This window comes from Neopelma chrysocephalum, unplaced genomic scaffold, assembly GCF_003984885.1.
Source record: "Neopelma chrysocephalum unplaced genomic scaffold, ASM398488v2 Primary Assembly neopelma1_78, whole genome shotgun sequence".
In the NCBI taxonomy this organism is placed as follows: domain Eukaryota; kingdom Metazoa; phylum Chordata; class Aves; order Passeriformes; family Pipridae; genus Neopelma; species Neopelma chrysocephalum.
In genome coordinates, this window is record NW_020897739.1 from 1,774,038 (window position 1) to 1,786,184 (window position 12,147).

Sequence of the window (12,147 nt, forward strand, 5' to 3'; positions counted from 1 at the left end):
GAAGCCCCCGGCGGGGCAGCCGGCAGGGGGCTGCGGGGGGCGGGCGGCCGGGAGGCTGGCGGAGACCTGCCCCGGCCCGCGGGCTCCGGGCAGCGTCCCTATCACCAGCGCCACCACGAAGCCGGCCAATGTCATGGTGCCAGTCCCGCCGGCTCGGGTCCATCTCCCCCTCTCATCGCGCCCGGGATGCGAGGGGGGAAGGCGGGGCCGCGGCGTCCCGCTAATCCCCCTCGCCGCACACCCCTCCCGCGGGGGCAGGGCGAGCGGGGCGCGGGGAGCCGCGCAGCCCCGCCGATGCCGCCTGCCTACCTGCCACAGCCTGCCCAGCGCGGCGGGGAGCGGAGGGGAGCGGCCGCCCGGACACCCCCGCGCCCTCCCCGGCCGCCCCCCGGGTTCTGCGCTGCGCCCCGGGTTTTGCGCTGCCCGCGGTCCCGCCGCAGCCCCGCAGGCTCACCCCGCTTCTCTCGCACTTGGGGCTCCCCTACCATCCACCTTCTCGGCCCGCGGCTGTGTCTCCCCCGACCTCCGACAGCCTCACAAAGAGCAGAAGGAGCCCGGGCAAAGCCTGGCCTGGGGAGCGCAGCTTCGGGGCGAGAGGGTCAAAACGCACGGCGGGTGGGGCGGCGGAGGGATGGAGAGATCCCCAGACGTGTCAGCGGGGAACAAAGGGGCTGGAAACAAATGCCGTGAAATGTCTTCGAGGGTTTAGCATTATCCCAGCCCCATGTGCTCTGAATAGTAATCTGCTTATTCCCAACCGCTGCCGAGGACTGCATGACCTGATCATCTCTGATTTCCTTTTTCCACCGGGATGGCTGTCAGTTACTTTTGCTTCTTTGTATCATACTGTTTAGTTTTTCGTTTGGATTAATATTTTTTAATTCACCTCTGGTCTTAATCTATGCTGTTTATATATCGTAAAGTCCAGTCCTGCCTGATGGAGTGCACACCCTTTATTTGGCAATTTGTCATTGGTGTGAGTCTGTAGATTCACATCTCCATAGGATCTTTTTTCTTCTCTAATTTTTTTGTCCGGAATGTGTTTATTTGGTTTCTGGGTGAGCACATCTGTATATCCACAACCTTTCGTTGTGACTAGAGTCTAAAAGAAAGAGGGTGCTTCCTGCTTCCCAAGCAGGATCCCATATATCTCCAGTAAAGAGTGTTCCTTCCTTTAGCAGCCTCCAAGCTGTTCAAAAAGTGTAAAATGCAACTTGACCAGTTTAAGGTTTTGGTTTATAAGAACAAAAGAGCTTCAGTGCTAAGGAAAGCAGGTCCCACAGTGTTTGGGATTACTTGTATTCGCTTTAGTCCTGCTCATCTGTGGTTAATTCCTTATTGCAGCATTACAGTTTGTATTTTAATCACTCACAAAGTTAAAGAATACTCTGCTGGGGTTTCTACAGCAACACGATAACTATGCTATCACATTGTCTCTTGCACTTCTTTGTGGATAGAAGCACACGGATTTCTTGCTGAGGTTTCTTCTGGGGATATGTATATGTATTAGTTTAGAAAACACCAGGACTAGCAAGAGTTTAATTTGTTTTCAAAATATTTTAATATATACAAGATGTTAGCCTAAAAACAACTCATTATGACCATTTTTAAATTGTCTGAAATTCTGTTTCTGTCATGACAAGTTGGTTGCTTTTATCCTTTTGAAGGACAGGTTAAAAGCATGCTCAGCCTAGCTGGTTAAGGCTTCCTTCATTGCCTAGTAAACACTTCTTGGCATCACAGTAGCAGCAATATTTAATTTTCCCTGACCTAAGCTCTTTTTCTGCCCCCCTGTAGCCTGGAAGGGTTCTGCTGATCAGCACAGGGGGAAGAGAACAAATGAGTATGATGAATCTTGCAAAATGCTTGAGGCAAAGCTTTGAGCCTGGCACCTATTCATGTATTCTGATTGCATTCTCCTCCCCGAGGTGTGTGGGCTGGCAGGAACCTCAGTGCACTGAACTTTCTTTACCTAGGTAGGATAGAGGTGTTTGGGCTTCAGGTTGAAAAATGGTACTAAGCAGGAGGTGGGGGGAAAAGAGGGGAGGCTACACAGGGAAAACGGTTTGGAAGTAACTAGAATTCTGTAAGGAGCATCAAGAAGAAAAAAGCAGTTGTCATAATGATTCCCTCCCAAGACAGGGTTCAGGTTTAATCGAATGATCCACACGTACAAATTCACTCTTGAACATTTTCATTTTTATCATGATTGTTGTTTTTGATGTAATCTTATAAGGAAAATGAGCCTTCTTTTGTTTTAATAACTATAAATGAGCTTTCACTCAGAAAATAATGCTTTTGTTACAATTTACAAATTAGGGAGTTGGTCTGGCTCCCATTCAAGACATTGATAATAGTCTCACTGTAAAAAGGAGGGGCCCTTTTCTAAGAAGTCCTGGAGCTGATGCAGTTTGTTTTCCCAGGCTGAATGCTTTGCACTTTGGTTGCAGCTTCTGTCTTTGCTGGAGCATTTACAAGTGTCTCCCCCATACGGTTTCTCTTGTGTTTGTACCTGTGTGAGCTTGTGCAGTTTTTCCTTTGGCTATAGCACTTACAGGTGCCATGTATAAAATCACTCTCATCTGCTGCATTACATTTATCACACTTGCAGGAAGCTCATTATCTCTGTGACTTCTACCTCTGTCACATTTCTCACAATCAGTTGAAAATTATTGGGAACAGCAAAGACAAAGCAAGAGTTACATTGGACAGACTGTGTTTTTGAGAACCTTTATTCTTCTGGACATCACTCTTAAAATAACAGTAAAAAACTGCACTCTGTTTTAAGGGTCGGCTTCATACATTTATAAAACAAGAAACAAGGGCTTATTACTCTGGTATAGCTGTTAGAGCTTTAAAAAGATGCCAAATATGAGATGTGCTTAGTGCATTTGGTTGCCTTAAAAAGTTTTCTCTCCGCTGTAGAAAACTGTTGAAAATTCATTCACAAACTGAGAATGAAAAGGAAAGAGTAAATATGTTCACTTAGTTAGGAAAATAGGCAAGTAGTTCTTTGGAAGCCTCAAGAGGTCTCAGTGAATCTGGGTGTTACATACAGCTTGGATTCTGAAATTAAAGTATTCAACTTTTCAGAAAAAAAATTGGCACAAAGTGCTGAAAAAATAATAAATCTTTGGAAACTGTGCTAGTTATATTTCTGCAGCAGCACTGTGGGATTTAAAGTCAGTAATCTATGTCTAACAAGGCTTGCATTTTTACAGAGAAAAAAAGGCTTGTTTTGGTCTTTTGAGATTGGTAGAGAAAATAATCCATTAAGATGCAGTGGGTTAACTGGCTCCAGCTGAAGTACATAACAATTCTCCCTTTTACGAAAAATTTTCAATACTTAGTATTTAGCTTATGCCTCATACACAGAGTTAGTACCTATTGACAGAAGTCCAAGAAACAACGCTCATGACCAAAGTTAGGAAATCTGTGCTGTGTACTGACAACTTCCAAGAGAGCAGTTGTAGGAAATTGTCAGCCAGAATAGACCTTAATTTCTGTACAATTCCACAGGGTTGGCTGCTTTTTTGTCTCCTGATATTTGACAGTCCTAGACCAAATTGTTGATAAAACAAAGAATAATAAGTAATTCATAGTCATGGATGGATCTGACCCTTTCAACACCCCCCACTCTTCCCATATTTCTGTGCACAGATTCCTCAGGATACCTGAGAAATGGAAATATTGGAAGTACTCAGATAATACAGCAGCAGCGTGGGTTATTCATATGTGCAAGGCTTAAAAGGAAACTTATACAAGAGCTTCCTTCTTCCTAATAGTTTTCTAAAAGCACTTGATAGTTCTTCCCTGTCACTGGCTCTGCTTTTGCATCAATTGTGTGAGGGTTATTAGAGGACTCGTTTTCAATAAATTATTCTTGTGAATAGGTGAAAGTATCTGATGTGTGGGTTATACATGCAAAAATAGTAGTCCTGCCATTCAAAAACATTTAATACCCAGCACTTAAAATTCAGCTGGAGAATCAGTCTAATTCTGCTCCATTTGAATCAATAGCAAAATTCACTGATTAGCCTCTTCCTGTGTTCAGTAAAGCTGCTTACCTTTATTTTCGAGTAGCTCATGCAGTTTGCTGTCAGCAGGGATTTTAGAAAAGCTGAGCACTTCCAGCTGTTGGTGGAATTCAGTTAAAATACTATTGGCAAGTGAATGCCTGAGTCAGTCCTATCTGACTGCCACTGATAGCCCTAACCCCAGGTATTCCCTCCTGCATTCCCTCCTGCCCAGGTCAGCAGAGATGAGACAGATCAGAGGAAGGGCTGACTTCAGGCAATGAGATATGTGAAATTCCCCCAGGAAAGAAGTACAGAGCAGACAGAATGTAGCCAAACAGCCAGGCACAACACACTGTCATTAAATTATTTTCAGACTATCCAGCTAATAATTCCTTACTATTATTTCTTCACACAATCAACCACGTAGGGGCCAATAGATCAAGTGCTGGAATCAATGGGAAAACTTACGCACGTGACCTAGTGGGGACTGGGTGAGATCAAACAGCGCCAGACAGGGGCTGAAATCAGGACTAGGAGATGAAGCAAGGCTTCACACAAAGGAGACTTCCATGTGCAAAATGAGCCATGGAATGGGTGCCGAAATGAGTCAACATTTTTAGGATGTAAGTCAGCGCTCTTATAAAATAATTTTATTCATTAGTGTCATTCTTTTTAACTACACGGGCAGCAGAAATTTGAAATGCTGCCAAGTCTGACTCAAAATTAATTTGGGTTTGTGCTTATGTGGAAGAGAATAGGCCTTTTGTCTGTGATTCCATATAAGCTCCATAGGGTGACCCTGCATTACACAGGATGTAACTGAACAGCCTGTAATTGATGAGGTTTCCATTACCACATAACACAGTGCACACAGTAATGAGATCACAGAAAAACCTTCTTTAAAGTGTTAAGTACTTTCTTGTACAACAAGCTGAGTTCATACTAGAAGGCAATAAGAAACACGACTTCCTGGAACAAGGCAATAAGAAACCTGACTTCCTGGAGCTGGTCAATACATAGGTGCACGTGTGCCTAACCCTGGGTTACACAGACACCATGAAATAATTGCAGCTAAAACTGAAAGGTAAATTGAATCCTGCAAAACTGGGGAACACTGTTTAATACAGTGAATGGGAAAAAATGCTATTTCAGCTGAGATAGTTTGGCCATGGTTTATGGTCCCATTCAGGCAGTCACAACGGAATGGTGTAAAGGCTGTGTTTTATGTTGTTTCCATGAGCAACCTCCCAGCACTCCTTATGTTCCTCTCCCAGAAGGACCAGTTAGCAGATCCCAAGTGTGCTGTGCCATGTGGCAGAGCGGGGAGTGAGACTGGAGTGTGAGAGCAGGAGTGCCCCAGCCTGCCTGTGTAAATACAGCAGAGGTGCTGCTTTCTTTCCTGATGCTTGGAATGGGAAGTCAATGTGGCATCCCATATGTTGCAGTCTGTTAACTAGGTGAAAGGTGAGGCTGTGTAGCCAGTCTATAAATAAGCATCTTTAAAGAGGCAAGAATATGCCAAAGAGGATATTATGAAGAAGTGGAATGAAAAATTATGTTTGTTAACAAACAAACTCAATGGAGTTTTGCTAAGATATGGAACTTCAATTCCAAACCTGACACCCCTGGGTGTATGTGGGATTTAGTGCTTGAGTCAGGTTTTTAAGGGAGAGGAAATATGAAAAAAAACTTCAATGTTTTCTTCATCATAAAACACACACTTTGGACTCTTTTTCTTGTAGAAGGTGGCCCTTACAAATGAATCAACATTAGGTAAGCCTGCCACAGAGCAGGATGGAGCCTTATTTATTCAAACATCCACTGTCAGTGAGGACAACTGGTTCACAGAACTGAGATATATGACCTTCTACAATTTCCTCTGACATTCGTGGGCTAAGAAGGTTCCCTGGGGTAAACAATGCTTTATAAATGCAGTTGTTTAAGTTCTTCTGTCACAAACAATCCAGGTAGGCCCCTTCCAATGATTTATGCCTGCAATGGTAGCAGGTGTCTTCTCTTTGTTCAGAGATAATATTCTGAAAACATTTCTTAATAATATCTATTTCAAAACTTTGCATTTCATGGTCATGAAGTGTAAGTGCAATGAAAATGCCAAACCTCAGAAAGTAAGTCAGGCAGGGTTGCTTTGTGTTTTCATCTTCTACCTAACCCAAGTCTCGCCTTCCCATGAGCAGCAATAGAATGAGGCATTTCTAATATTTACTGCAGGAATTCTTCGGTGTCCTGAGGAAAATCCAACAGCACCGTGCATACAATGTGTAAATAAGGCTTTTTCTTCTGCATTTTCAGAGGGATGCAGGAATTATTTCAGTGCTAAGCTACATTCATGCAGTGACCCTTCAATTATTTGATTTATCTTCATTAACATAAGCCTCTGTTACTGGGAATGAGAAAGGATGAAGTGGGTTACAGCTGCATTTTTATATTTTTTAGACAGTTATTAAAATATAACTATAGCATATTTAAACATGTAAAAAAAAAAAAGAGAAGAGGAAAGTTATAAATACATGTTGGAGCAGGAATAGTTTTGTCCATGAAGCCATAGTTAACATATTATAAACTTTGAGTTTCTAAATGTTTTTGATCTTGAAAAGCAGCAAACACTTCAGATTAGCATAAACCTTGCCATGAGGGCATTTGGTCTACAGTTTGAAATGCAAAGCAAGACGTTCCTTTTTTTATCTTTCCCCTTCTGTATATGTATATAACTATAAAACAGCCCATGTAGTTTATTTATTTAACAAAATATTTTGCAGGGACCCCATTTTAAACAAAAAAATCTGTTTAATACATCTAATTTCTTCATATGCTTCGGCAGTGCGCTCTTAAAATATAACTCAATAGATATGACTTTTAAGACTTCTAAGTCCTATTAACATAAAAATACAGCTATATATTTTTTAAAAGTTACATATTAACATGTTTCAATGCACATTTTCTCAGAGGCAGAGAAGAATCAAATATAATTCTCCTGTCACTTACTGTTATTTAGGTTTGGTCTTTGTTGATCTCCAAGTGCTGAACTAATTGACAATGTAAAGAATTTCCCATGTTTCCAAAAGTCAGGTTTACACGTATTATTTTTAATCAGTTTACAGATAGACTTTTAGAAGGATATTGAGAAATTTGTTGTATGTGAACTTGAAAACAATGTCTCACAAAGTTAGAACAAAAAGCAATCAGGATTTTACCACTTCTTATTTTTGATCTCTGTCAAGATTAAAAAGAGAGACCTGCACCATGTTAGATATTCATATGACCCTTCTGCTATGTGTTGCCTACTCTTGACTCGCCACTGAAATAGAGGTTTGGTCGACATTATCCAGATTTATTCCTACCTATATTTTTAATATTTGGAGGGTTTGAGAAAGAAGTCATAAAAGCTGCATTCTATTATTATTAATAGTTTGGGATATGAATATCATTGTTCCAAAGGACCACATGTTCTTATACTTAATGAAGGGAAAACTAAAAAACAAAAGTCATTTTATATTTATTTGACTTAAGGAGACTGGGATTTATTGGTTTGTATTGGAAGCACTAGGACTAATTGTAAATTATCTTTTGTTTTACTTGCAGTTTCAATTATTTGAGAAGTTTAGCAGTTAAGGAGGGGAATATATTGTTGAGTGTTTATAAACCATGTTCTGTTTGCTGTATTGGTTAATAATTTCATCAAAATCAGTGAGTCTTCTCATGTTAGTGAACAGATATTGCACATGATGAATACAAGCCTTAGTTTGCCCATATTGTTACCATTTCAAAAAATATAAATCTCAACAATTCCTAGCTTGCTTTCACAAATATATACAGAGCTGGAGCACCCCTTTCACACTGATTGATTTAAAGCAACTCACAAAGATGCATTTGCTGTTTGTGCCTGCTTTCAACGTTTTAGAGGAAATTTTAAACTGCAACTACATAGGCTTTAAAATAAATAAGGTGAGGCTCCTGTGTAGGGTTGTGAGGAGATTCTGCACAAGATGGGATCAGAGCTGGCTTTGCACTATTGAACTTGTGGTTAGAACAACACTGGCATTGTGCAGACCTGTGACAGACATTTGCACTTAGATTGCCTTCATTGCCACAGAATGTGGGTGGGAAGGGCAGGGATGAAGGGCAACAGATGAAGAAGGAGGACAAAGATGGAAAATTCCATCCCTTTTGGATGGAAAATTCCAGTGCTGCAACGATTGGCAAAACAAACTGCTTTCTTTTAATCTTCATTGTTGGCTTAATCATCCCTTATTCTTCTCGACTTGTGACTGATGTTCCTTTCTTATCTCCTCTGATCCCTCTTGTCCCATTATTATGATTTCCCCATTGCTATTTTCTTCACAATCTAATGGCTCTGTGGAATTACACGTCCCAACTTACTATTTTCATATTTAGTCATCTTGGCTGGGGTAATAATATGTCAACTGAAAAGTAAAAGTAAAAATTAAAATTAAGCCTGTTGGCTTTGGAGATTTTTGCTATGGATATAGTTATACAAAAGGTAGACAGTGACTTGTCCTGTTTTTATATTGATCTGTTTAGCAGGCCATTTATTTGTGTAAATAAACACTGTGTTACAGTACACACTACTTTTTGTACTTTAGACTTTTAAACATTGTTATTTTACCCAATACCTTCTAATAGTGTATAACTAAATCCTTCTAGACCAAGTACTCAGTTACATTAAGTAGAAGTACTGCTAAGTTTATTGTAAAATTTCAAAACCTCTCATTGTTTTTTTATTATGATTATTATCCTGTTTTGGAAATAGGTCTCAGAATTTTGCCATTAGTTTCAACAGAACCTTCATTTGGCCCTTAGAAATCAAATAACTTCTGCTTGGAGCTGTAGAGATGGACTTGCAGTTTTAATAATAGGATCATAGAATGCCAGGTTGGAGTGGACCTCAAGAACCATCTGGTCCAGACTCTCTTGGAAAAAGCACAGCACCCTTAAAAGTGTTCAATGTTGGGAAATCCACCACTTCCCTGGGGAATTTATTCCAATGCTCATGTGTAGTCCATATGTCCACTTTTTTTCCCCTGTATATATAGGTTTTTTCCTAAATCTACTTTCTGAAATTCCTAGAACCCAGGAAAAGTAAAAAGCAGAAGAATAACTCCTTTCTCTAGAATTTAACTACAAGCCATCTTCCACAGTAACATTTTTCATATTTCTTTACTGCCTTCTCTCTGTGCCTCTGGTGCTTCTGAAGCTGTGGTTGCACGTTTGCTGCAAAATAATCCAGGCTGGGTTAAAAGACTGGCCAGATCTTTTTTCCTGATCTGGTTTATTCCACAACCACACAGAAATCACAATGGATAGAATGCCATGAACATGGAAATAAGTGGCAGATCCAGGAGCTGTTTAACTTACTGTGCTATAAACTTAAACAAGAAAGCATTAAGCTGCAGATATGGAAAAACTGAGTGTTCATAGAAGCCATAGTTAATTGGTAACACTGTAAATGCTCTGGAAAACATAGAAGTAAATGGGAGATCGGGAAAAGAAGATAAACAATAAATTTAGGGAAAAATACTCCATCTAATTAGCTATGGAAGGTATCCAGGAAAACATTAAATATATATATATGTATCAGGTAATGTATAAGGATGATTTTTCTGGAATACAAAGACTTCAGACATACGAGGTTTTCAGTGTACAAAGCTGCCATAAACTGTAACATTCTGCCCAGAATCATCTAGTCACAAACCAGCTCTGAGACAAAGTAAGAGTATTACAATCAAATAAAATATGCACAAGTACCATATGAAAACACAAAAATTGATGTGATTGTTTTGCAAGCATGATAAAACACAATTTCTGACTGCAAGATAAAACTGGCAGTATTATTTTAATATCTTGTTTGAAAAACATAGCTAAAGCAGGAAAGTGATACATAATATTTTCTGATCTCAGTGCTTATAGAGTTAAGTCTAAGTTGGAAAACACCGAGATGTATAGAAATATGGTTCTTTGTTATTTAAAGCATAACAAATTCACACTTTTTTAACGCTTTGGTTTGTAATAATAAAGCCAGCAGATGTCATGTCCTCAGATTTGTGCTGCCCTTGAGTGGTCCAAATTCAGCTCAGTAGTAGAACAAACAATATCACTGAAGTTTGTATAATGAGTAGAGATTTGCTCCTGCCTCACTAAGGGGGCAGTGTTAAAGTGAGAAAGGGGCCATTTGGGGGCAGTGTTAAAATGATGGCTAGATGCAATCCAACATAGAGCCACACTCCATCCTCTCTTCACATGGCATATGGCATATTTTAAGGCATATACACAGACATTTCTATGAAAAAGCCAGCTGTATTTCAACACATTCTGTGAGTGTGATGGGAAGCCAGTAATGCCTGATGTCCAAAAGAAATGAGACTTGGGGGGAAAAAAGGTAAAATAGCTAAATCTTACCTTTTGCTATAGAAATCAAGACACTGAATTTGTAGAATAGAATAAACTAGACTAGACCAGACTATTACCTGGTCCAACTGCCTGACCATTTCAGGGCTGACTGAAAGTTAAAGCCTGTTGTAGGGCATTGTCCAAATGCCTCTTAAACACTGACAGGCTCAGGGCATCAACCACCTCTCCAGGCAGCCTTTTTCAGAGTTAGACCACCCTCTTGATAAAGAAATCCTTCCTAACATCAAGTCTAAATAGCTGCAAAGAGAATGTCTTGAATTAAGAATATAGTCTATATTTTTGGTAGTTTGTGACGTTTCTAAAACATGTTCATCTGAGGAATTCTTAAAAGTGGGAATCATTTTCATTCCCTGCAATTTAACAAATCCAGTGCAAGGTCTTAAAACCCTCTCCTGGCCCATCCACATTTTTCAGCAAAACAGAATTCAGTTCAAAAAGCTTCTCTAGCTCTGCTCTAATCCTGCTGTTCATCTGGCAATATTGGATACTGCTTGAAGAAGCCAGAACAATGTTTAATTCAGGACATTTAAGAAATTACTTTATTCGATGTAAGGGAAGTAGAAATATTTTTATAATTTTTTAAACTTTTGTGTGCAAGTTACTTATTCTTGCTTACAAAGTAGAACAAAATATGATGCTATACAAAAGCAAAGGAATTAAATAGGAATTCAAAATCCCTGTCAATAGTCAACTCCAGGTATGATCAGTTGGTGCAGAGGCAGCTGTGAGCACATACAACATCAAGGCTTGATGTCCATCCCAAAGGACATGTCCAACTCTGGATCAAATGGCAATGCAACTTGATCTAGATGGAGCGTGAAATCGCAGCACATGCCTGTCAAATTATCCAGAGTGCATGGCAGGGTGTTTATGAAGGCTCTGGCTTGGCTGTGTGTTGGCTTGCTGAGGACAAGCAGTGCTGGCCTAACAAAAACTCTGCTGCTCCTTAGTTACTTCTAGGAGATTTTTTAGCAAAATTGGAAGTCCTACAGTGAGTTTGTAGGAGATTGTAGGAGATTCAGGGTTGGAGTGTTTTTGCAATACGCTCATTAAGTCAGATCTGCCTCCTTGCAGGAACACAGCCCCTAAGGCAGAGGTAGGAAAGTTGCACAGCCACAGTCACTGGGTGTGGGGATACTATCACTTATTCAAAATAGGCTCCAAAATTCAGGTTACCAACTTTTAAAGATATTTTTAAAGATATTTTTAAAGAGGTATATTTAGGTACTTGACTAAAAGCATGGGGAAAGGGACATGAAGTAGGAAGAGTGTGATGTTAGTCCATGTTGACATCTATTTTTCTACTATAATCTATTTTTATATTTTCTGTTTTTCTATTTGTCTGTTTTGAGTTAAAAGATAAACTTTTATTTCGATCTAGTGCCTTTAATTTATGAATTTATTGAGCATCTAATTGGGCATAATGTAGTTTGAGGTTTGTGATGTGAAGAACAATTACAGTGAGCAAACGGTGTTAAATTAAGCAGTTTGGGCCTAATTCTCTGTAACTTCTACATTAATTTCTACTAACACAAAATAACTAGCAGTTTTCTGCTAAATGGAGTAGCCTAGATTTGAATATATGTCAGTGTAACACAAGTATGAATTGTACCATGATTTGTTAGTGTTTTATAAATATTTTATAATGCTGTGAATGGTTAAAAAAAGTGGCATAGAATGT

General features: G+C 39.8%; 1 protein-coding gene across 1 annotated transcript in view; it reads right to left on the bottom strand.

Moving 5' to 3' along the window:
- PRSS12 (serine protease 12) overlaps nt 1-135 on the bottom strand; it is a 34,335-nt gene extending 34,200 nt beyond the window's left edge. Inside the window, exon 1 of the mRNA XM_027689803.1 lies at nt 67-135. Within this exon, the coding sequence (XP_027545604.1) occupies nt 67-135 (69 nt within the window). The remainder of the gene's footprint in view (nt 1-66) is intronic.
- Nucleotides 136-12,147: the final 12,012 nt, after the last annotated feature.